General features: G+C 40.0%; 4 protein-coding genes and 1 non-coding gene across 6 annotated transcripts; 3 read left to right on the top strand and 2 right to left on the bottom strand.

The window, feature by feature from the left end:
* Positions 1–76: 76 nt before the first annotated feature.
* LOC149936150 (DNA-3-methyladenine glycosylase-like) lies at positions 77–2,191 on the top strand. Of its 2 annotated transcripts, none has more exons than XM_090154535.1 (2): positions 77–161; positions 825–2,191. In XM_090154535.1, exons 1-2 carry the CDS (start codon positions 117–119, stop codon positions 1,425–1,427), a joined length of 648 nt encoding a protein of 215 aa, XP_090010661.1. In that variant the 5' UTR covers positions 77–116; the 3' UTR covers positions 1,428–2,191. The 2 variants fall into 2 exon arrangements, with proteins under 2 accessions (XP_090010661.1, XP_090010660.1); XM_090154534.1 differs by having other exon boundaries at positions 85–161; positions 732–2,191.
* On the bottom strand, positions 1,459–4,471 carry LOC149936151 (inactive rhomboid protein 1-like). The gene is made up of 11 exons (XM_090154531.1): positions 4,321–4,471; positions 4,018–4,248; positions 3,687–3,839; positions 3,539–3,616; positions 3,349–3,476; positions 3,176–3,291; positions 2,985–3,116; positions 2,746–2,910; positions 2,505–2,674; positions 2,196–2,438; positions 1,459–2,137 (listed from the first exon to the last, which is right to left on the bottom strand). Exons 2-11 carry the CDS (start codon positions 4,240–4,242, stop codon positions 1,667–1,669), a joined length of 1,881 nt encoding a protein of 626 aa, XP_090010657.1. The 5' UTR covers positions 4,243–4,248; positions 4,321–4,471; the 3' UTR covers positions 1,459–1,666.
* LOC149936152 (eukaryotic initiation factor 4A-III) lies at positions 2,345–6,802 on the top strand. Its single transcript, XM_090154533.1, has 10 exons — positions 2,345–2,444; positions 4,589–4,791; positions 4,888–4,960; positions 5,027–5,289; positions 5,362–5,584; positions 5,651–5,905; positions 5,971–6,078; positions 6,153–6,280; positions 6,453–6,508; positions 6,676–6,802. Exons 2-9 carry the CDS (start codon positions 4,623–4,625, stop codon positions 6,467–6,469), a joined length of 1,236 nt encoding a protein of 411 aa, XP_090010659.1. The 5' UTR covers positions 2,345–2,444; positions 4,589–4,622; the 3' UTR covers positions 6,470–6,508; positions 6,676–6,802.
* On the top strand, positions 6,540–6,608 carry LOC149936153 (small nucleolar RNA U54). Its single transcript, XR_016472714.1, has one exon. It is a non-coding gene; the product is annotated as a small nucleolar RNA U54 (small nucleolar RNA).
* On the bottom strand, positions 6,713–8,581 carry L2HGDH (L-2-hydroxyglutarate dehydrogenase). The gene is made up of 8 exons (XM_090154532.1): positions 8,456–8,581; positions 8,121–8,388; positions 7,929–8,060; positions 7,690–7,866; positions 7,467–7,631; positions 7,256–7,413; positions 7,060–7,191; positions 6,713–7,003 (listed from the first exon to the last, which is right to left on the bottom strand). The coding sequence occupies exons 1-8, from the start codon at positions 8,551–8,553 to the stop codon at positions 6,799–6,801; spliced, it is 1,335 nt and encodes a 444-aa protein (XP_090010658.1). The 5' UTR covers positions 8,554–8,581; the 3' UTR covers positions 6,713–6,798.
* Positions 8,582–24,903: the final 16,322 nt, after the last annotated feature.

Raw genomic sequence — 24,903 nt, forward strand, 5'->3', positions numbered from 1 at the left:
TCCAAGTTGGCTGTGCTTCAGTGCTTCACTTTATGTCTTTATATATATTTTTGGTATTAGAGATGCGCCCCCGTTGATGGTAAACAGTGTTTTTTGATAATTGTTTTGTTTTAATTATGGAAGGCATAAAAAAAAATAAAAGACCAAAAATGGATTTTGAGGTAATATATCATTCATGTGTTTGAAAAGTTTCAACCTGTGGCGTCTGAAAGATTGGAATCACCCTAAACCTATAGCAGAAGTAAATGAACAAATGAACTGCCTATATTGTATGTGTATCACTTAATATAAATTTAATAGTGGGTGGCAGAGTGGTATTATTGCTAATTCAGAAAAAAACTATAACTGTAATGCCATTCATTATTAAAGGGAATAGAACCTCCAACACGTTCTTTATGGAAGACCCCATCAATTTCCTTTATTCCCTTCACAATCAGCGATTATCAGCGCCGCAAGTGTGAAAAGCCATGGGAGGCAGCGGACAATATTGGAACCCTCGGAGGGTGACAGAAATACCAGAGGTTATATTCCCTTTAAAGCTATATCTGAGGTTGTTTAAACCACAGCCCCCTGCACATGTACTTGTGGTGACAATATTTGCTTAACCTGGTATAATTTACATACCCAGAATACCCATTCTGATGTCACTGGTTTAAACTTTTTGAATCTATATGGGCCTATTATTGTACCAATGTAAATAGCTAGGTCTCATTATGACACATTATTTTTAGCTGGAAATTAAAACTACTTGTGGAAATACAGCTGATGTGGATATTGATTCAAAACGTTTGTTATTTGATTTTTACAATCAAAATGGTGTTCAGTTAGCCAAAAATCTTTTGGGAAAACATCTTATCAGGAGGATCTATGATGAAGTGAGCTGTAACTTTCATACGCTTAGAGGAAAAATAGTAGAGACGGAGAGTTATCTTGGGAATGAAGATAAAGCTTCTCACTCCTTCCAAGGGAAGAGAACACCTCGTAATGAACCAATGTTTATGCAACCGGGAACAGCCTATGTCTATCCCATCTACGGCATGTATCATTGTTTCAACATATCCAGCCAGGGAGAAGGAGCCGCTGTGCTTTTGAGAGCCATTGAACCTATAGAAGGTCTGGACTTTATGGAGAAATTTAGAAATGTCAGACGAATCAAAGGTGGAAGTTTAAAGCCCTTTCAGTTATGCAATGGACCTTCCAAGCTCTGTCAAAGCTTTTCAATTGATAAAAGCACTATCAATAAGGTGGATTTGACAATGGACCATAAAATATGGCTTGAAATGGGTGATGATGTCATTGATGAACAGATTGTAAGCTGCAAGAGAATTGGCATAGATAAAGTTGGAAAAGAATGGGCAGAGTGCCCATTGAGGTTTTACATCAAAGAAAACAAGGCTGTTAGTGTAATTATCAAAGATAAACAGTGAACTTTCCATACAATTTTATTCGGTAAATGTTTATATAGAACCAATGTGAAGTGTCAAAAATGTGTGGTTAAACTGGTTGTATAATTAACATAAAATTTTGATAGAAACACTTAAAAATAATACTGGAAAGAGTTTAAAATGTCAAAAATATTTGGATATATATATATATAGAGAGAGAGAGTAAATATTAACTTTGAATTTAGTTTGAAACAGTCGAAAGTGGAATAATAAAAACATTCTTAATCGTGGCTCAAAGTGCCTTGAAGCTCTACCAAAATGTTACAAACATTTTCGGTCCAAGGAATGCAACTAAAGAAATAACAATAGGTGCAAAAACCTGTGTCTTGAATCACATAAAATAGAATGATAAATAGGATGATGAAAAAGATAAACCAAATGAGGGAAAAAACTAGAATAAGTCTGCGAATTTTGCAGTTCCATTTGTTGAAGCATAAATGTGGTACTATAGCAAAGGCTATTGGAACTCCGAATATCAAACCTCCCACGTGAGCGAAATTATTGACAAAGGGAAAAAATCCAGATATAAGAACAAAAATGGCCACTAGTATCAATATCAGAAATTCGCAAGCGTATTTTTTCTTTTTGTATGGTAATGCTTGAAGAACTTCAAACATGGAGATGCCTATCAGAGTAGAAATGGCTCCACTGCAGCCAACTTGGGGAAGGTAAGGGTCGAAAAAACTACCAACCTGTGGACATATCTTTTGTATAGTGTTTGGTTTTACACGTTCATTTTTCACTACTTACCAAGTTGCCTCCTATTGCACCAAGAAAGTATATCAGAGCTATTCTTATATGCCCTACGGCAGCTTCAATGGGTCTTCCTATAGTCCATTGTATAACAAACACTATTAAAAAGTGGAGGATGCCTGCGTGTGAAAAGAGTGATGCCAGGTAGCGCCACCCCTGATTATGAGAATATGGCATGAAGTGCCATTTCTCATCCGCTTTAAGTCCAACACTTCCGCAAAAATGAGGGAAACAGAACACCTGAGAGTGAGCGTAGTTTTATATTTTATATAGTTTACTAAGCTTATGAATAATTAAAGTTATTACTTGACTGCAGTGTTCAAACTTGTCTTCGTGATAATATCCTTCGTGGGCTTTGCAGCCTTCTTTCGTTGTCATTTTACAAGTTCCCAGTAAACCGTAGCAGCAAGGTCTTAAAATAGTTCTTACACTGGGCTTAACTTTAGAGCAAACCTCGCTGTACCAACTTCCTCCACCTTTTATATGAACAGATTGTTAAAACTAGTCGAGAAATTAACTGATTTAAAAACTTGAGCTTGATCTTCACCCATGGTTAAATTATTGCATTCTGATCTAGTTGCAGTTCCAGCAATATCATGTTTTTTAATTGCACAACAGCCAAGTTTTTCTTTGTATCCGTGAGGCTGGGCTAATAGGATAAGTGTCATAACTTCATCCGTTCTCATGCATGGTGCGTAGATAGCTCCCCATTCTTAAAATATCAAATTCACCAAAAAATATTAACTTGTGTTGGCTGCTTAGCTTCTTTGAAGAGAATGCTTTTACCAATCAGGTGTCGGACCGTTGGACCAATCCAAACATTTGGTCGTCGCCAAATATCATAGTCCTCTATTCCTCTGAAGGTGGTCATACCCTTTGCGAACTCAATTTTTGGTTCGACTCCAATCCAAGCGATGCCTTTAATGTTACTAAGACTTATTATCTTAGTTTAGTTGTTGTTTTTAGGATTTTCTTACCACCAACTGCCATTGAAGCTATCAAAACAATAAGTTGTATAACTGATATCACTATAATGAACCACGGAAAATGATGATGCTTTGGCATAAAATCTTGATCCAATTTTTCCTTCAATCTGTTTTAGATAACACGGTTATTTGCTTGAAAAACCAAATATTTCACTTAAAAATACTCTTCTCTTTGATCTTCTGAAACTGTCTCTAGCTTCCTTTCTTCATTTCTTATTTCTTCCAATACATAAGCTGGTCTTTTAGTAGTATTCTTGGAACCACCAACATTTCTTGGCATACCAGATTCCAACTATTTTAAATGAGGGACTATTTAGAATTTGTGATCATTCACTTTTTACCATGAAATCCCACCTTTTGAAGATACTCGTAGTATGTTAATGCATCCGCTCCGTAAGCGTAGTCCTCATTAGTATCTTTCAGGCCTAATGCCTATTTTATTTTTTTTAAAAATTGGTTTTGTTTGAATAAGTAAATTTAAATTTCTTATATTATTCTTTACGGTTTGCTCTTGGTTATTAGTCTTGTTGCGTTGAGTTTTTGCTTTAGATTCTTGATATTTGTTGGGTTTATTTTTTTTGGATTTTGAGACTATTTTTCCTAGGTTTAGGCAGCAAGTGCATGAATTTCTTAGGCAAAAACCAATTTCATTTTCCTAATTGAAAAGGAAGTACATATATTTGTATTCTATTCCCCAAGCTGTTCATTCCTAATGGAAAGTGTAAGCAATACTTGGCACCAAGGGGAGAAGATAGCGACTATGATAGGTTTTTCAGTATATCATTCAGCAGCAGTGTACACTATCTTCACCCCTCAGTGGAAAATTTTGTAACTGAAATGCGATCATGGAAATTCTCGTTCCATAATTTCATAGAAGTTGGATTCTTTATTCCTAATCCTTCGCATAGTGCCTGACATCCTTTCTGGGGTGGACAACAAGTCCGTTTATGTGGGTTGTATTTGATATGACGTGGCCGTTCATTAGTTTTATTTGGTTGCTGATTAATGGCAGTTGGTTCAGGATTTATGTAAGGTGATCCCTTATTGTGGTCACTCATTTTGTTCTAAAGTTGAACAAATAATTATTTAATTTCGATTATATTATAAGATATTACATATATATTCTTTATAGTTACTGTTAACTTTCACTCTACAAAACACGAATCTTTGATTTCGCTCCAAAATAATATTAGGCCTAATGTAAAAAGACGCGTTTTTTGCTTTTAAATCACGCGCTATGGCAAGGTTCGTTTTGATTGGTGTTTTTCAAGCAGTTGAAAGTAGGCGGTGTTTAATTACGTCATAATTGTCGACAACTCTAAAATCCTCCTTGGTGCCACCAACTTCACTAGTGGCAAGCCGCAAGCGCCATTTTTTCAATCAACTGTTTTTGATTCCTTTCAGAGACAGAGCCTCGCAGAAGTTCGTTTGAGTTGAAATGGAGCAATTATCTATAAAAATGTCGCGGGATAAACCTAATCGTAGGATAGTTCAAGCCGACGATTTGTCAAATGTCGAATTTGAAACTAGTGAGGATGTAGAAGTTATTCCAACGTTTGATGCTATGAATTTACGGGAAGACCTTTTACGTGGGATCTATGGATATGGTAAGCCTTGGTTCGCCAAGCCTTTGTCTTTAGCATCTGTCCTCCACGCTTACCAAGGTCCTATTACTAACGAGATTTTTTTATATAATTTCATAGGATTTGAAAAGCCTTCAGCCATTCAACAGAGGTCTATTAAACCTATTCTTAAAGGCAGAGATGTTATAGCCCAGTTAGTATTCTTATACCATATATGTCTGTGGTCTTTATTAACTGCTATTATTGTTGTTATCTCTAGGGCTCAGTCTGGAACTGGGAAAACTGCGACCTTTTCCATTGGAGTTCTTCAAATTATTGACACTCAAGTTAGAGAAACTCAAGTTTTGATATTGTCACCAACTAGAGAATTAGCTGTTCAAATACAAAAGGTCATGTTAGCATTAGGGGATTACATGAGTGTTCAATGCCACGCTTGCATTGGGGGTACAAATTTGGGAGAAGACATTCGTAAATTAGACTACGGACAACACATAGTATCAGGAACACCTGGCAGGGTTTTTGGTATGGTAAATTAGTACATTTGGCTTATTTTTATTGTAGTGTTTTGGTTATATTAAAACTTGTTCTTTATAGATATGATTCGTCGAAGGCATTTAAGAACCAGAGCTATCAAAATGTTAGTTCTTGACGAAGCTGATGAAATGCTTAACAAAGGTTTTAAAGAACAGATCTATGACGTCTACAGATATCTCCCACCATGCACGCAAGTGGTGCTCATCTCGGCTACTTTACCCCATGAAATATTAGAAATGACCAGCAAATTCATGACTGATCCTGTCAGAATATTAGTCAAACGGTTGGAAAGTTTAATATACTATTGAAATATTTTATAAAATACACATTTTGCCTATAATATCTCTAGTGATGAGTTGACTTTGGAAGGAATCAAACAATTTTTTGTGGCTGTGGAACGGGAAGAATGGAAATTTGACACATTATGCGATTTGTACGACACCTTAACAATCACGCAAGCTGTGATATTCTGTAACACCAAAAGGAAGGTGGACTGGCTCACTGAAAAAATGAGGGAAGCGAACTTCACTGTATCATCAATGCATGGAGACATGCCGCAGAAGGAGAGAGATACGATCATGAAAGAATTCAGGGCTGGACAAACGTAATATTTCTTCCGTAATGAAATAGATGGTGTATTTATATATGTTTTTGTTTTTATGTTGTTAGGAGGGTTCTGATCACGACAGACATTTGGGCCAGAGGAATTGATGTTCAACAAGTGTCATTGGTCATTAATTATGATCTACCTAACAATCGAGAATTGTACATTCACAGGTACAAACATTGTTTTAGAATTGTACTATCAAACTTACCACGCAAATGTATAAATTTTAATGTTTATTTTTCAGAATTGGTCGATCGGGCCGTTTTGGACGCAAGGGTGTTGCAATTAACTTTGTTAAGAATGATGACATTCGTATTCTTAGAGATATTGAACAGTACTACAGTACACAGATTGATGAAATGCCCATGAATGGTACGTTGAATTTTTAAAAAAATTTCATTGCCTTAAATTTCAATGAGGATAAATCTTTAAATGAGATTTAATTTTTTCTTTGAATATTAATTATACGCTATTCTGAGTGGTCTCATTCATAGCAATCCAGTTCATTTTTTTAGTTCATATACCAATTGATTTTTTTTTTCAGTTGCTGACTTGATATAAATAAACCTGCGCAAGACATTTTTAAACTGGTTTGAATAGGTAAATAAATTTTTAGATTAAAAACTTTACTTAGCAATGAGGACAAAATAAAATAAAATGACCCATCTATGATAATTATTTATACGCTATTCTGATTGTAAATTTAAATTTTAGCATTTTCCATCAATACTGGTTTTGTTATTTACCAATATTCTTTTCATTTACAGTGAAGCTGTCAATGATGATGTAAATACCTCTTTTTAATTCATTTGTCTAGAATCACACAAGTACTGTGAATGTATTGGATAAATTTATTGTATCTTTTTTTTTAAATAAAACATCTCCGGATGTTAACAGTATCGTAGTTCAAAAGTATCCTTAAATTTATCAGCTACAACCTTAGCTATGGCTAAGGAGGATGTAGCTCCTGGTGACGGTGCATTTCTTAAGTGAATGACTCTTTTAGTCATGGCCCCTTCTCCACTGTCAAACACAAAATCGTCCACTAATTGACCATTTTCATCTAAAGCTTGGGCACGAACTCCCGTAGGACCCCTGTGTAAAGTTTATAATTTAGATCAAATGAAGATCTTACTGAATGATGTCTATACCTAGTCACATCACTTAGTTTTAAACTTGGCACATATCTTTGTAGTTGTTTAACTTGAGCTGCAATGTTAAAACCTCTGTAAGCTTCACAAAAGCCATATTTCCAGTGTTTAAATGCCAATTTCCAAACACCTCTAAATGAACATGGCACTTAATAGTTTATTTTTACCATTTTTGGATAGAGCGAGGAGTACTAACCGATACTTAATTGAATCACATAATTCCATTATGTTTATATCAGAAGCTTTGTAGCCTTCTCTTTTGAAAGCCAAGATGGCATTAGGCCCCAGCCATACCTCTCCATTTATCCGCGGAGTAAAGTGAACACCCAAAAAGGGAAGTTTTGGGTTTGGTACCTATAAAAACATGGTTAGTTTAATTTTTTGCATAATGAAAGGTCAATGTTTACGGGATATATATTTCCATTGACTAGTCCAACTTTCTCTGGTTTGAGCATTAAATATTCTCCACGAAAGGGAACAATTTTAGGGGTGGGACTACATCCAGTTAATTGCGCTAGTTTATCTGAGTATAAACCTCCACATATTATAGCAAACTTTGTAGAAATAACACTCTGAAAAGATATGGTAATTTTAATCAATACATCTACTATTGACTCGGAACAGTCTTACATTTCCATTACTTATTATTACAGGGTATTTATTCGAATCACTTTCAATGCCAAATCTCTTCACTTCAAAATTGAGCTTGATTTGGCCCCCACATTTCTTAAAATCACTTCCAAATGATTCATTAACAACTTGCCAGTCTACAATACCTGTTTCTGGAGACCAGATAGCTTTCAATCCCTGTTATTTTTAATGTGTGATTTAATTATTATTTTATGGTTGATGTAAACCAATTTATTTACCTTACAGTTGGGCTCAATGTTTTTTATTTCTCTTCCATTTATAACTTTTAAATTTTGTACATTATTTTGAAGCCCTCTTTTGTATAGATTGTCTAAATGGGGTAGCTCACTCTTTTCGACAGCTACGATTAACTGTAAAAACAATGAATTGCTGTATTACTGAAATTGCTTTGCTTTTAAAATGCTTCTAACTTTTCCACATTTTTTGTGGGGTATATTGTGTTCATTGCAATAATTGTATGCAAGTTGAATTCCTTGAGTACATAGTTTTGCTTTAAGAGATCCAGGCTGGTAATATATTCCAGTATGTAAAACACCACTGTTATGTCCACTTTGATGAGCTCCCAATTGGCTTTCCTTTTCCAATAAACAGAATTTTAAGCGAGGGTGACGAGTTATTAGTTCTCTGGCAACTGCAGTCCCAATTATTCCTCCTCCCACAATTATGACATCAAATTCACTTATTAAATTTAAAAAAATTAAATTTGACTGATAAAATTTTTAAAATCTAATGGAGGAATGATCACCTTTGAGTATGTAATTGTTTTACATTTTCGAGGTTAATGTTGGAGACTTTACCACATAATTTAAAGGATTCATGAAGTATTTTTGTAGACTTATACATTGTTGTTCATTAATTTTACATATCCTTCTCTACGAGTATCCAGTATTTCCAATATATTCTGAAAATGCAGGCTTTTCCCACAAGATGTCGCTTTTCGGTTGATGATAAGAAATTTCAAATTTCCCACGCTTTATAATAAATAATGTAAGGATTAAAGTGCCACACCAGCGTTTGAATTTGACCTGTGTTGTGAGGGTATAGAACCCTGCTTCGACCCGGAAAGTCTTACAATTTGACCTGATTTTTTTAGCTCATTCTAACCCTCCATGGGAACCGCCAGCGGCAACAGTTATTTCGAGATGTCTCACATTCTCTAAACAGGAATACAGCGCAGATGCCCTCAGATAATTATTCTTAGCATTATATTGCCTCAGAGTTCCACTCGTTCCCTCTGTATTTCCTAAATTGAATTTGAAATATTTCCAATATTACTTAGGTATTACATTAAATCATTTGGTAATACAGGAGTTTAAAATATTATGCAATAATAACCATTCATAAAACCCAAAAGGGAAATAAAACCAGTTTAATTAATCATAAATTGACGAGTTAAAACTTTCAATCAATTCTAAAGGTGGAAGGAACTTAGAGCTTTTTATATTTTTCATTTGTAGTCCAAATTTTAAGTACAAAATACTTTCTAACAACTCAAGACCCATTCGGTTTCTTAAGTCGTTTTTAGTTATGTTCACTTGAGAAAATACCCTTTCGACGTGGGCATTGGAGAGTGGGAGACAAAGAAGTGTAAGAGCACCTTCAGCTAATTCCCTCAGGGGGTTTTCATTGGATGCGTCCCTAAACATAAACACTTCCTTCCAGAAGGCGGTAGCGCTTGTTTTTTCTTCCCAAACGAGGTTTGAAACATGTCTCATTTGCGTTTCCAGTTTCCCCTTATTTTTAAAAATAGAGTCTGGTAAACTTTCAACTGCTTTGGCTCCTTCCGTCAAAATCTTCGTAGGGGCAATTGTATTAAGTTTCCTTAACACATTTTGACTGCTTGGTAATCTAAATTGGCATTGGATTGCTACTGATTTGATAAATTCAAAACATCTGTCTTCAATTTGGTGTTTAGTCTCAGCCGAGAGTTTTGAGCTATGTAGCTTCGATGAAAATTCCACCCCTAGATCACAGTCTTTTGGACTAAGATACACGGTTTTCATTTCAGACAAATCCAATTTTAGGAGGGTGTTCATTTCTTTATTCGCATTGAAGACCATCAGTTTCAAAATCCTTTTCAACGTTCCTTCAAAAAAAATTTCGAAGTCCAAGAATAGCTTCAATAAATCTCCGTCGTCCAATTGGAAAAGCTTGTTTAGTGGCATATCATAAGCTGCTGTAAAGGTTTGACTGTACCAGTTCGCCATACGTTAAGTAGCTCGCTTTAATCCCGTTCTCAGAACGCGATGAAAAGGGAGCGCTGGGGATAAAGGTGGTTCAAGACCGATTTGACCCGCTATTTCACATTCAGACATTCTTTCAGTAGTGCGCCGTAAATTCGCTAAATGCTATTAGTCTTGGCTCTTGGCGGTATTTCTAGTACCGAAAGCCCAAGAAAAAATCCGAGAAGCCCAATTTCCCGCCAACAGCCAACCCTTTTATTTCCAGCCAATATTCTTGAAAAGAAGCCCAATTGGCTGCTTTCCAGCCCAATCTGGCATCCCGTGTCACACGGGATTTCGGACCGTAGTGAAAGAGCCAGAAAACAAGACAAGGCTGTGCGATTCCACGGGGGTCAACGGGGTTTCGCGAGGGGGGGAGAAGGAGAAAGGGAGAGAGAGGGACGGAGGATGAGTGGACTCAGCAGGGGAGTCGATTTTTGGAGACGAACGAAGACGGTTGCTATTTTTGTACTGCGAATTCGGACGGAAAATAAACGAACGAGTTAGTTTTTCTTATCTTTAAACGTCTTTCAAATTATTTCGATCAAACCCTTTTTCACGATAACATTTTGGTGCAGTGGTGGATTTACCATAAGGCTGAAAAGGCTGGAGCCTAGGGCGGCAGATTTTAGGGGCGGCAAATTTGGGGACCGAATTTTTTTAGCCGGTTTTCTGATGTCTTGCAACTAAAGAAGTCTACAAGAAATTTTCCGGTGACTTTCAATTTCATTGTTCATTCAACGTACCGCAAATTTATATAAGTACTCTAAGTTCTATGCTAAGACATCCAGTTCCCGGCCCACAACCAGTAATCGGCTTCTGCGTCTCTGCCTGTACTTTGTATGAGTGAGAAGAAAGCAAAATTACAGTACCCCCTGTCATACAAGTCCGACTATAGTAACTGGTCAGGGGCGGCGAAATAGGGTACGCAGGGTACGCAACTGCGTACGGGCGCCAGGGTTTTTTGGGGCGCAAAAAATTCTAGGACTATTAGGTAAGCAAATTTTTTTAGTTGGCCCAGTGGCAGCGTTGGGAAGTTGTTTTAATTTAATTTAAAAAATAGAAACATTTATCCTGCAAAATGTATCTGATACACGTTAAAAAATTAAGTTACGGAGTTAAATATAAATAATAAATAAATTAAATAATAAATATAAATGCATCTGTATTAGTATTATCGAAGATTCCAAATACGAATTTTGTTTTCCTGAGTCAGGCGGCTATTAGTTTTTTATTTTCTGTATTTTTTATTATGGCATTAATTTTACATGGCATTGATATATATAGGTATTTGTTATTGTTAAAAAAGTTTATTCACTATTCATATCGAATTAACCTTTGAAATCGAAAATTTTACATAACCGAAACGCCCGAAAGTAAAACTAAACTAAAATATATTTTTAACACCTTTGTAGTTATTATCTATATTCTTTACCGAAAATTCAAACACGTGTAAACAATTTTATTCTCTTAAAAATTAAAAAAGCTTAATCAGTATCACATGTGCACTTTAGGTATTGTATTCATAGCTTCATGCAATTTGTATTTTTTTTAACTGTTTGTAAGCAGGGTTCGAAATAAAAAAAACCCATACAAAAAACCCGCGTTTTTTTTTTAAACCCTGAAAATTGCGGAGTTTAACGGTTAAGTGTAGCATAGCCGGCTGTATTAGAGAAGGCCAGGAAATAGAATTTTCGGAGGCGGCGACATGAGTAATTTTTTCCTGCCGCTAGATGGTACTTATTGGAGTAGTAACTAAAGGCGCGCGATTCAAATATTATATATATTTATCTTCCCTGTAAGTTTTTGAACAAGCTATTTGAAACCCATTTAGGAATACTATTTTCGTCTATCATATTGTTAGTGTTGTTCTACTTAAATAATGAAACAAAATAATTTTATTTTGAACTTATTTTAATAAAACCATTTAATTTTTAAGGAATTTATTATTTCTTTATAAAGTTTTAGCATATGCAGCTTTTTCGCTATTATATTAAACTTTAAGCCCATTCTAGGGACAGGAACTTTGTACTTTAAAAATAAGAACATTTGTTTTTGATTTACAAAATCACATATCACAAACCTTAATTTAAAGTTTAAGATATTTTCTAGATAAAGGCTTTTTCTTATAGTTTACATAACAATGAAAAAAATATCTCGGTATAATCTCAAAAAAGGAAGATATAAATATTACATTATGAAACGAATTATTACAAAACTGTACTAACATTTTTTTGTCGGTACTTATAACAATTAGACAGCTGACACCGCCGCCTAGCTAGCAGACGCTCACCGTGGAAGAAAAATTGTAAAAATCAAAAAGCAATGACATCATTAAATATTTCCTACTCCAATAAGCACCATCTATCGGCGGTTGGGGTCTGGCCGCGTGCCAGTAAATATTTTTTCAACCGCCGAGATTTCCCGGCCTTCTCTAATACAGCCGGCTATGAGTGTAGGGAGCTGACGGTAAGCTCGCGTGGAATGAAGGGCCACTCGTAAATAAGGCAATAAAAGTCGTTTTTTTATTAAAAAAAATATACCCAAAAACTATTTCCTGTGCAATTTTAACCAAGTTGTTGTATTGTAAAAAAAAATGGGAACTGACAATTGTAAAGGTAAGGGCGGCAAAATGTGAACAGCCTCCTTTTGGGAAATGTGTAAATCCGCCACTGTTTTGGTGTCAGAAATGGGATCCAATCGCACAGGTGCTTTGTTACGCCTGCATCAATTATTTCGAATAATCACGACGGACGAAATTCAGGATTCCACAAGCGCCCCCTCGACGGAGGTCTACGATATCGAAAACCCCTGAATTCACGGGGGAAGAATACTATGAAAGCCAAGAACCTTATTCCTTATTCTATAATGGGTGTAAGAAGTATAACCTTATTTACCCCAAAATTTTAAATTGTAACTCTAAATACACCCTTAAAAAAGTTTTGACAAATATAATATTAGGGCATTTTTTTAGCCCCGATCAAGAGAACCTTTATTGATACAGTTTGATATTGTGATTTTTATATAAGTGTTAAAATTTATCTCAACTTTTTTTTGTTCCCTTGTTTACTCTCTAATGTTTTTTTTTAAATTTATATTGTTAATATTTGTTTGTTTATTTCTGTTTATAGCCTCTTACTTTGGGGCCGCACCTTGGGATGGGGGCTGCCATCTTCCCCGGTGCTCTTCTTTCGACCCCCCCCCAAAGTCACCTTTTCTCGAGTTTCCCCCCCACCGTCGATAGGTTGCCCATTTAGAGGGAAACGAAAATATTTTCTCCTAGTGGTTGTTCCTTAGTATGACACGAGGAAAATACAAAGTTCGGTGGCAAAAAAAAAAGAAAATTGAGCATGCTTTTCCTTCCCCCCAAACCCTCACTCGGCCTTGGCAGAGGCGGGCAGAGTTAACCCAAGGTTGGTAAAATACTGCGTATAATAAGGTTAGCTCTTTCGACGGGGTCTGTAGAGAAGCGCTTCAGCGGGTACGTTGGGGGTTTGGCAACTACCGGCCCACTTTCAGTGACGTCGCTGGTTGACAGGATACCAGAAACAAGCCGCGGGGAGGGTAGTGGAGCGCGAAGAGAGGAGAGACTAGAGATATCAGTCGAATTCCTAATAAAAGAAACCCGAAAAAATGCGGTATAGAAAATAAATACGTGCGGTCGTTTTCCCTTCAATTTTACACTTGTTTTTGGCACTTAATATACATTTCTGTAAGTATTATATTCTCTAAATTATTAAAACTTCCAGTATTAGCTGACATTAAACCCAGAACTTTTATAAGCTTATAGCATGCATAGGGCCTAGGCCTAATATTATTATAAATTAATAGTGAAATTGTAAAGGAAATTAAGATTTAAATTTTTATCAATAACCTAACTAATGAACGTATGCCATAATTTTCAAAATATCCAAGAGAGATTGTTTTTTGTTATTTAAAAATGAGAACTAGAATTAAATATTTAAATTCAAAAAATATTACTGAGACCCAAGACAGGAAAAAAGATAATAAAACTAAAAAAATAAGTAGTGAAGTTTAAAAAATAAGCTGACTTTTTGTTCAGTTGACAGATTTAAACGGAAGAATATAATAATTTTTTAATGAATTTCAAAATGTGCCTTTTCAATATTAAAATGTTCCTATTTTTTATTTTAATAAAAGTTTTATAATAATTGAAAAACCCAAATATAATTCCAACGTATTTATATTCTTTCACATTCTCCCAAGATTATGCAATTTCACCACATTTTTGCACAGATTTATTTTACCCATGACAGACAAACTACACGGTACTTATAAGACACCCTACTCTCCGTGTCTACGGGAAAACCGTCAACCACCTACGTCACTCGCGCGGTAGAAAGAGAGCTAGCGAGTTTTCTCAAAAGGAACGCCGGGCAAAAACGCGAATGCGCTCCCCTTGGAGTTAACCGTAAATTTCGCACTTTACTGACTTTACACACATTTTGCCACCGAACTTTGGAGCCCCTTTAAGCCTCGTGAAACTTTCGGTTTTTCCCCTCAAGCTTTCGTTTGATTTTTAATTTCAGTTTTGGTCTATATTTTTTAATGTTAATCGTAAATTTATTTTCAACAAAATGCCTGGGAGATTTTGCATTATTCGTTCGTGTAATAGTAGTGAGACTGCTCTTTTAGAGTAGCTGACTTGGCCCCCGAAACGTTTGTACTAAATAATTTCTGGAAAGAAAATAAATAAAAATGATTGATTGATTGATTAATTGAAGACCGAGATGGCTTGCAACCACGGCAACCCGACGCTTCAAGTTAGCTATTTTTCGGCGGACTACGGAGAATCGGCCACCGAATGGATTCTTCAGTTTGAAAGGGTCGCCACCATCCCGGGGTAAAAAGGTTATTCATAAAGCCTCCTCTCTCTTCCTCCATGCCACCATAGAAATCTTATACTCCTACCTAGAATGCTCCCGTCTACGGGAGAACCTGACGCCAAGACATTTTGTAGCAATGACTAATGATTATATAGTCTTTGCTTAAGCTTCAGCCAATCAGCGGCTATTCATTGACTACGGCACAGACTTGTAAATAGTGTATATTTTTAAGAGAGTCCACTGGACCCGGACCCCTCCGCTGATCTATTTTTTCGACGAGTCCTGGACTCTTCCCTCTTTCTTCGCCCCCCCCCCCCTCGTTTAAATTTATATGTTCTTTATTCTCTCTTTATTCCTCCATATTATATTCGAAAATAAATGGCACCTAACCAGGCAAAGCCTATAAAAGTTTTATTGTAATTATAAAAGAGACGCATCAGATTTATAGCCCGGTGTACCGGTAAGATTCAAACCACACCACCGGAGGTCTTCATCATAATGCCCTACGCCAGCGTCCACGAACCCGGACAGGTGACAAAACCAGCATGGGTAGCAGAACCCCACTACTGATGGCCGCACCCTTGACGCAAGCCGCTCAACCCAGCAGAAGGTGCAGCAATGGGCCGACCAGCGCGCCACTTCGCACACAGCAGTGGGAATGAGAACGGAGGCTCTGGCAACTCCGGCCGACACCCTACCTACTAAGGTAGAGAGCCACACCCATTGGAAAGAGCTCCTAAAGGGGAACGGCGAGCACACAGCAGTCCAAGTAACCCGGCACAGCTGGCACCGGATATCCCGGTGGGAGTCCAAAAGGCCGAGAAACAGGACCGCCGTGCCCTCATACGGAGGCTCGCAGCCCCACAGAAGGCTACCCAATCCGCCGAGGCGGCCAGGTGGCCCGGACCCTCTCCGTTAGCCTGGGCCGAAGCCCAGTTACCAGCCCACACCGGACCGAAGTCGGAGGTGGAGATAGGACCATTTGTACGGAGCTACCATCTCCCAGCGCGCCACCGCCCGTGAAGGGTTACAAGAGCCGGACCCCGACTCCTCGGTAAAGCCGCCAGTTATTGCACACTCCGACCCCTCGTGGGCCTATAAAAGAGACAATCAGTAATCGAACTACAGCATCAAAGTTGACATAATCGTGATCGGGTAAATTAAAATGCTCGTAAATATTATCCCATTTAATTTAACCATTAAAGTCTTTATTCCAAACCCATAGGGCTTAATTTTTTTCTACCTTTATTCATTTTAATAAAGCAAAATTTTGGTCTTCAATGGCACTGTTACAATTACTGTGCCTAATGGAATACAGAGCAAGACTATTAATTATGGACTAATAATTTCCATACATCGTTAGTCTAAGACTAACGAAGTATGGAAATTATTCCCCACATGGGCCACACCTATTTAAGTTAAAAGAGGTTTTTCCAATTTTTCATTGGTCATTGTTAATTTCTATAGACCTCACAGATAAGTAGAGAGGGGAGCTCTAGCTCCGCGGGGAGTCCAACTAATATTCGGAGAGCTGAAATAGCGGCGGTCAGTATACACTATACAGATGCCTCAAAGAGAAAAATAATTCTACTTTTTATTTAATTATCGAAATTTTCCCTCTTTTTACACATCTAATTTGATGGAGTCCCGTGGACTCTTTACCCCCTTCTAAAGTAATTTTTTTAAGAGTCCCATGATTTTTTTAAGGGGTTTTCGACGGGTGGACTGCCGCTATTTACAAGTCTGCTACGGCAAGCCGCTAGCGCCATAACATGGCGGTTAAAAATAGTAGAAGCTCAGACGATTTTTACAGGATCCATCCGATCATAGACAGTATATATCCCTAAGGGGACGAGAATACGCTCTGATTTTTAGACCCCATCACAGTCGCTTTGCGGCCAGCTGCAAGCTAGAAATATGAAAACACGGTTAGCTTGAATCCTCCTTGCTGCAAGAGTTCGTGTCGATGCTAGGGCCCCAACTGTATAAAGACGGCCGTACTTTAAAAACGGGAACTTTCAAGGTCATTTGAAGCGCTTAGAAGCTTACGCGTCCCCCCCCCCTCTTTCAATAACAGAGCGTCAGTGAGAGAAACAGCGACGTTAATGCAGTGGAAGGTAGGCGATTTCTCGTCCCCTTAGGGATATATGCTGTCTATGATCCGATCCAAGCTCGCAGAATTCCCATAGGTTTTTGCTGGAGTTTTTCACATGAACTACTACAACCATAGACAGTATATATCCCTAAGGGGGCGAGAATACGCACTGATTTTTATACCCCATCACAGTCGCTTTGCGGCCAGCTGCAAGAGTTCGTGTCGATGCTAGGGCCCCAACTGTATAAAGACGGCCGTACTTTAAAAACGGGAACTTTCAAGGTCATTTGAAGCACTTAGAAGCTTACGCGTCCCCCCCCCCCCCTCTTTCAATAACAGAGCGTCAGTGAGAGAAACAGCGACGTTAATGCAGTGGAAGGTAGGCGATTTCTCGTCCCCTTAGGGATATATACTATCCATGCTTCAACGTTTTTGAATTTTTATTTAATAATAGTGTTAAGATTTTTTGAACTTTTAGTTTTGTTTTCATATTTACTTATTATAAGGAATATTTAAATGCCATTGTGAGGAAGATAAATGAGATTTCGTTTAGGTTTGAAAGGTTATTTCACATTTAAAGTAAGTAATATTATATTTATTATTATGTTTGTAGAAACTTAGATAAACAAAAACCTTATGAAAGAGTAATTTTATCCCAAAAAAATACATTACACTAAAGAATGACACTTATGACGAATTGACGATAGTCATTGAATTAAACAGCAACAATCACACTGATAATTGTCTTATTTTTCAAAACTTTTCCTTCTATTTAATAATATCCTTTTTCTCATAGAAGCTTAGCTAAGATAAATGTCTCGCACTCTGCTTAAATTCAACATTCCACTGTTAAACAACATAAGAGATAGTACTCAACGAAGATTGATATTTACAATGTTAAATAAAGTGTTTTTAAAAAACCGGATATTGCAGTAATTATAGTCCTGAATTGTTGTTCCACTAGGCTCACTGAACTTCCTGAAGTAATTTTTACCAAATCATCATTTTGAAAGCCCGCCGTTGGTTAACATTCCAAATTGCCCCGCGGCTTAAGGAAACCCAAACTTTTACCTGTACAACGACTCATTACCGTCCACCGCAAATCGTTTTCTACATGTGGAAATGAAACATCGAGGAGCCATAACAACAAACAACGCAATAGTTATCCAAAACGTTTGCATATAAGAGAAAAATCTTTACGAGTAAAGAAACAGCCTACCATGTTTAAAAAATACATTAAACTCGTTCACGGCCCCATGCACGCGCTCACGTGAGCGAGTGCAGGGGGCCGTGACTCGATTGACGTGGGCCAATCAAATGCGGGTTCTTAAGATGACGTAATCCATAATCGAATTATTATTTTCAGTAACTCAAACTAGATGGCAACGAGTCGTTGCCGTAGTCACTCTTTGAATCGTGATTGGCTGATAATGACGAAACCTCCGAAAATTTAATTTTCCCATTTTGTATTAATACGGAATCATTCTATGTTATAAGATTTCTATGGTCGCCACGCAGCTGAAATGGACAGCCGCCATAAAACAAAGCGCCACCGCAGGGTATATGCTTCCGAACAGCAAGGCCTACAACTGGAAACGAGTCGTCGGAGAAGATTGTAAAGATTTCGACGCCTGGAAAGAAAGTTTCCTGGCCGAGGTTCCCCGAGCGATTTTCCGACTGGCGGACCCAAATGCGAGAGCGTTTACAACAGCCAAACGAGACCGTTGAGGGCTACCTCTATGCCAAATTCGATCTTTGTAAAATAAGTGGTCTTGACGCCGAAAACCCAGAAACCGTGTGCCACATAATATCGGGATTCGTGAATCGTAATCACTCGGCGGTAATTAACTCCTCTAACCCAAAAACGCCCGACGAAATTTTTAAGCTCGCGAAAGATTTGGAAAAATTGGATCGACTCCACATCGTGCAAGACCCGACAACCGCGTTTTAGTTACCTCGCCCAGCTGCGGCGGTCGCGGGACTTCCGCCCAACGTCTCCGACCCGTTTAAAGGGAATATAACCTCAGGTATTTAGTGTGGAACACCAACGTTTGCAGCTCTGGCCGCTCTTGCCTTTCACTTTAAAAATGTTTGGCGCCACTGTACAGGGATATTTGAAAATTTGAAGGGGTCTTCCATAAAGATTGCTTTGCAGGTTATATTCCCTTTAACTTTTTCCGTTACCCGCGCCTTTTCCCGGGTACGGCCAAAGAATATAAAGCCCCAGGAATGGAAGGTGTAGCTCCGTCTAGTGGAACTTTTGCGCCTCTCGTTTTTAAAGAGAGACCGGGTTGCGGTAATCGTTTCCGGTTACTCTGATTTGCTTTGCCGGACGTTTCTAGCGCAGCCAAAACACGTGGCCAACAATATCAATCCTTCTATTCCTGAGGCTTTATATTCTTTCCCCAGTACCACATAGGCGCCGAAATACAGTTGGTTAAGAGTCCATGTGTCGGGTAAGAGTCCAAAGTTTGTAGACGGTAAAAATTACAATTGGCCGACTGTTCAAATAACTGTCGGTAGTATACTTGTTTCGGGCCTGATTACCGAAATGCTGGAAATCTGAACATAATTAAAAAATTAAAAAAAAATTAATTTTGATATAAAAATCTTAACGTTGGAATTCAACGGAAGCCCGAGCGTAAAAGATGTCTGCTGAATAGCGACCGCCATGCAATAATTGGTGAAGAATTTCACTATAAGTTGCAATGGACTGCTCACATATAGGACACTCTGAATGTATATTAGTTTTACTGATATCAGCAGATTTCCGAGTTCATCCAGAGTTCCTGCACAGTACTGATGAGCCCCAAATAAAGCGAAAGCGAAAGCGGTCTACTGTTGGAATCTCTGGCTAAAATTTTGAATTTTGATTAAGTTGGGTATGAACCCGAAACGGGGTCGGGTATGAATCCGAAACGGGGTCGGGTATGAATCCGAAACGGGGTCGGGTAAGAATCCGAAACGGGGTCGGGTAAGAATCCGAAACGGGGTCGGGTATGAGACCGAAACGGGGTCGGGTATGAGACTGAAACGGGGTCGAGTGGGTATCCGAAACGGGTCGGGTGGGTATCCGAAACTGGGTCGGGTGGATATCCGAAACAGGGTCGGGTATGAATCCGAAACGGGGTCGGGTATGAATCCGAAACGCGGTCGGGTATTAATCTGAAACGGGGTCGGGCATGTATCCGAAACGGGGTCGGGTATGAATCCGAAACGGCGTCGGTTATGAATCCGAAATGGAGTTGGGTATCATTGCAATATTGAGTCGTAATACCTACCCATTGTTAGTCGGAAAGTAATTTCTTTGCCGTAAAAATAGCTTCATCGACTCTAATTCGGGCGGACATAGTACCAGTCAAAAGAGTAGTTTCCCGACTGTATTTTGGCTACGAAATAGTCGCCGTCAGACATGTTGTCAGAATTTATAGCCCGGTGTACCGGTAAGAAAAGAACAACACCACCGGAGGCCTATCATCAGAATGCCCTACGCCAGCGTCCACAAGCCCGGACAGGTGACAAAACCAGCATGGGTAGCAGAACCCCACTACTGATGGTCGCACCCTCGACGCAAGCCGCTCAACCCAGCAGAAGGTGCAACAATGGGACGACGAGCCCGCCACTTCGCACACAGCAGTGGGATAGAGAACGGATGCTCTGGCAACTCCGGCCAACACCCCACCTACAAAGGCAGGGAGCCAAGCCCTTTGGAGAGAGCTCCTAAAGGGGAACGGCGGGCACACAGCAGCCCGCATAACCCGGCACAGCTGGCACCGGAGATCCCGGTGGGAGCCCAAAAGGCTGGGAGATGGGTCCGCCGTGCCCTCATACGGAGGCCCGCAGCCCCACAGCAGGCTACTCAATCCGCCGAGGCGGCCAGGTTGCCCGGCCCCTCTCCATTAGCCTGGGCCGAAGCCCAGTATCCAGCCCACACCTGACCGAAGTCGGAGGTTGGAGATAGGACCCTTTGGACGGAGCTAACATCTCCCAGTGCGCCACCGCCCTTACGGGTTACAAGAGCCGGACCCCGACTCCCCGGTACAGCCACCAGTTATTGCACACTCCGAACCCTTGAGGGCCAGTCGCCGTCAGACAGTCGGCCCAACCGAAAATCGGCGCCGTCGGGCAGGCGACAATTGCTACTGGGGTTGGTACGGCTACCCGCTCTTCCGGACGATGGCCGCCGTCGCCCACCCGCAATCCTACGGACACTCTTTCGGATACCCTAGAACGCCCGTACCCATTACCCCGGGGCAAGACCCGAAACACAAGCTCTTAACGGTGAAAATCGACAAACTCGAAACGCTGATCAAGAAAATCGAGGAGAACCAACAGAGAGACCGACGGGATATCGATAACGCGATCCATCGACGAAATTTCCAAAACTCGAACAATTATCGCCGAAACGTTTTGTTCGCGGTATGGACTGTTACAACCTGTAGCCTTTGCACGCCTCGGTAGGACGTATCGGGTCTCGGGAAGCTCCTTTAAGAAGGAAGGAGCAAAATCATGTAAGGACTACATCAATAAATTATGGCCCGGGTGCTCGCTCAACTTTCACTAATGGGGTTGGCGAGTTAACATAAGGAAATTACAATATATGGTCAGTTTTATGTCTAGGGGATTTCATTTAAATTAAATTAGCTTAATAGATACTAGTGAAGACTCGGACTGAGGTTTGCCATGACAATGTTTAATAAACAATTAATCATAGATAAAGTAAAACAGTTAATAATCGATTAAATCAAATTGGACACTTTTAGAAACACATACCCACACAAGGGGGGGGGGGGACGAGCAGTAGCTGCGCAGCTTTATAGGGAACTTAATAATATTAACATCATTAGTCTTATTTACATGTTTACATACATGAAAGCTAGATTACGTTAGTCCTGGTGGCGCTCATCAGGATGGCGTTGAGTTACATCGGAGATTGGTGTCGTGATGGTGGCGCGAGAAATGGACACGCGGCCACGTTGGCTACGGATCCGAAGCCGTTTCTTTTCTCGGGATAACTTCTCGGAAAAGCACGCACTCCGCGTCGTCGGGACTAGAACCCTAGTCCGACAAGTTGCGCGCGAACCGCGGTGTCTTAACACCCGTCTTCAATTTTATTCTCTCAAGTCTCTCTTCGGTCGCACTTCTAAGAGCACTTTTTAAAAAGTTTGAGTCCAGTTTAAATATGAGTGGGGTCACGTGGTCTCTTGGAATTGCATCCTTTTTGGACCAATCAAGACCCGTGCCCCTGGGAATCCCGGGACGAATCCCTACCCACGAAGTTATTTTTGGGATCGTCACCAAGGTCCGGCATCTACAAAAGGATAAATCACCACCACCCGCATTTCGCGCAATCGTTCACTTTCAAAGTTGGTTTGGCGAAAGACGCCAGCTGTCCATCATAAAATGAAACACTTTCCACCCATTCGGGGTGACCACCATAAAATAAAACACTTTTCACCCATTACGGGTGAGCGTAAAATCCAAAAATAGAATACAACAAGATTGGTAACGCGTATACAAATAAATATAAGAAATAAACATCTGTTGGCAAAGTCGGCAAACCTCAATACTTTCTTTGTCAATTCGACAGGGGTTATAAAACTAAAAGGGGCTTCTTCGGCAGTCCCACAGAGAAGGAGAGCGAGTTGGATAATTGGGCAACGACACACAGATGAAATGAAGGAAGGCTCGGTGGAAATGGAGGAGATCTGGCCAGTTACAACCCCATTCCCTTTTCTGGTTATCAAGCACCATCTTGGTGTGCTTGTAAAACAAGAGCCATAAAAGAGGGGTTAAAAGCTCGGGCGTCCAGCGCACGAGCGACCCCTAGCTAAAAGCTCTTTGGGAGAGAGCGTAGGAACAAATAGGTCATAAAATAGCAAAAGTATTTTCTCATTATCAAAATTATCTTGAGATTTAAAATAATTCAAAATTTAACGTTACAAACCATAGATGAAATGTATATAAAGGTCTAGATCAATTTCATAAAATACGGAATTGACACCTAGCAGTCACCGAGGAAGGCACGTGACCAAGAGCGCGAGCATTTTAGCACTAAGTGCTTGACTTTTCCGCAGGCCGTAGTCTTTAGACACCATCTGTTGGTGACTTTTAGTATAATTTTTTAGCAGGAGACAATGGCTCTCGCGACGATAGCACGAGCTTTCTTACCGATAGATAGCGTCTTATAAGGATAGCCTGCAGAAATTACGCGTTTCTGCTAGCTGTCACCTCCGTATTCACTTCCTTTGAAATATTTTATCTAGACCTTTATATACGTTTCCTATATCTATGGTTACAACTGCGGCCGTATCAGACACCTCACGCGATTGTACCCTGCCATGCGACAACTCATTGCGACCTCTTCGATCAAACAACGGCGCGAACGGCGGTGCTAATTCGGGAAACGGGAACCCAGCTTCGTAGAGAGGGGTGCGGAGCTGTCACCAACGAACTTACAAGACCCTTCACCGGACATTCAAAATGAGAGTTTTGCGGTACCGGTAATGGACGTTTCCATCGCGAACATTGGAACTATTCGGGCTCTTTTGGATACCGGCGCTCGAAAATCGGTGATCCATGAATCGTGCGTTCTCCACAACCAGTTATTGGGAGCCTTGCGGCCGTGGAACGGACCACCGGTCGTCGGTTTCGACAAACCCCTTGCCATGCCAAAAGGAGTGATAGACATTACGGTCGAGGTTGGCGGATTCGACGCGGTTCAGGTGGAATGCTTCGCCGTTCCCAACTCCATTCTACCCTTAGTTTAGGGGTGGACTGGTTTTCTTCAAATCAAGCCGGCATCATTTTCGATTCATCTATCGGGACAATCGTAACGACTTCCGCTACCTCCACCCTGGAAGCGAAGTCATTGAAATTCCTCCAGAATGGCCACCAACTTCCGAGACCGAGAATACCCACCACTTTCGAAACTCGTGGGTGCCCGTGCCACCTAAGCCCACCGCAACTGTAGAGGTGAAGGAACAACTGTTAAGCGTTGTCAGCCAAATTCCTGTCACCGTGTGTTAAAGATGTTGAAGTTTTTACGTTGTAATAATGGGAGAGCAACTGTTTATAGTATTGCCTAGCCGACTGAATAAACTAGGCCTAACTAAACCTAACTAAGCCAATGTCGTGACTTCTTCAGAGGGGACTACGACTCGTTGAATTCTGCTGGTCCCGTTTTTCGGCCATCCTTCATGATGGTATTCAGCGTTTTGTTCCTTTTCGGGTCATCCGTCCTCTTCGTCCGGCTCATTTCTCTGCACGCTTCCAGAAATCCTTCCATTTTAAAACCACTACCTGGGCGCAGTACGTGCGTTCTAAACGCCGTGGGTACTTCCAATCTCGGGTTGAAAAGGACTACGCCGCGTACAAAAATGCCAGGAATGCCGTAACTAACGCTAGTCGGAACTTTAAGCGCAAATTTGAAGCTGACCTCACTGCGCAAATTGCTTCCAATCCGAAGGTCTTCTACAGTCATGTTAATAAATTGCGGCGAACTAAATTCACCATTACAGCGATGAGGGCCTCTGATGGCCAACTTGTCACTGAACCAAGTTTGATGGCTACTATCGTCACTGACCATTTCATCTCTGTTTCCTCTACTGTCAATCAATCATTTTCGCCCTCTACTGTGCCTCCCACCCCTGGCAGTGCCCAGCCTTCTCTCGACTCCTTTTCTTATACTGCGGCTGATGTACACAAATAACTGCTGTCGTTGAACTCTAACCAAACTGCTGGCCCCGATGGGCTACAACCGTTCCTGCTTAAACTCCTAGCCAATGCGCTCGCCTCTACGTTATGCATCATGTACAATATGAGTTTCACTACAGGGATTGTACCTCAGCAATGGAAGAGTGCCAACATCACTCCGATTCATAAAGCTGGCGCCCGTGACAACCCTGCCAATTACCGCCCTATTGCCAACACATGTCACGTTGCTCGAATTGGAGAACGCTTGGTTGATAAACCCATCCGTGTCTTCCTGGAGGCCACCAGTTTTCTCCATCCGTCTCAACATGGATTT

Source organism: Leiobunum rupestre, chromosome 7, assembly GCF_980474605.1.
Source record: "Leiobunum rupestre chromosome 7, qqLeiRupe1.1.hap1, whole genome shotgun sequence".
Lineage (NCBI taxonomy): Eukaryota > Metazoa > Arthropoda > Arachnida > Opiliones > Sclerosomatidae > Leiobunum > Leiobunum rupestre.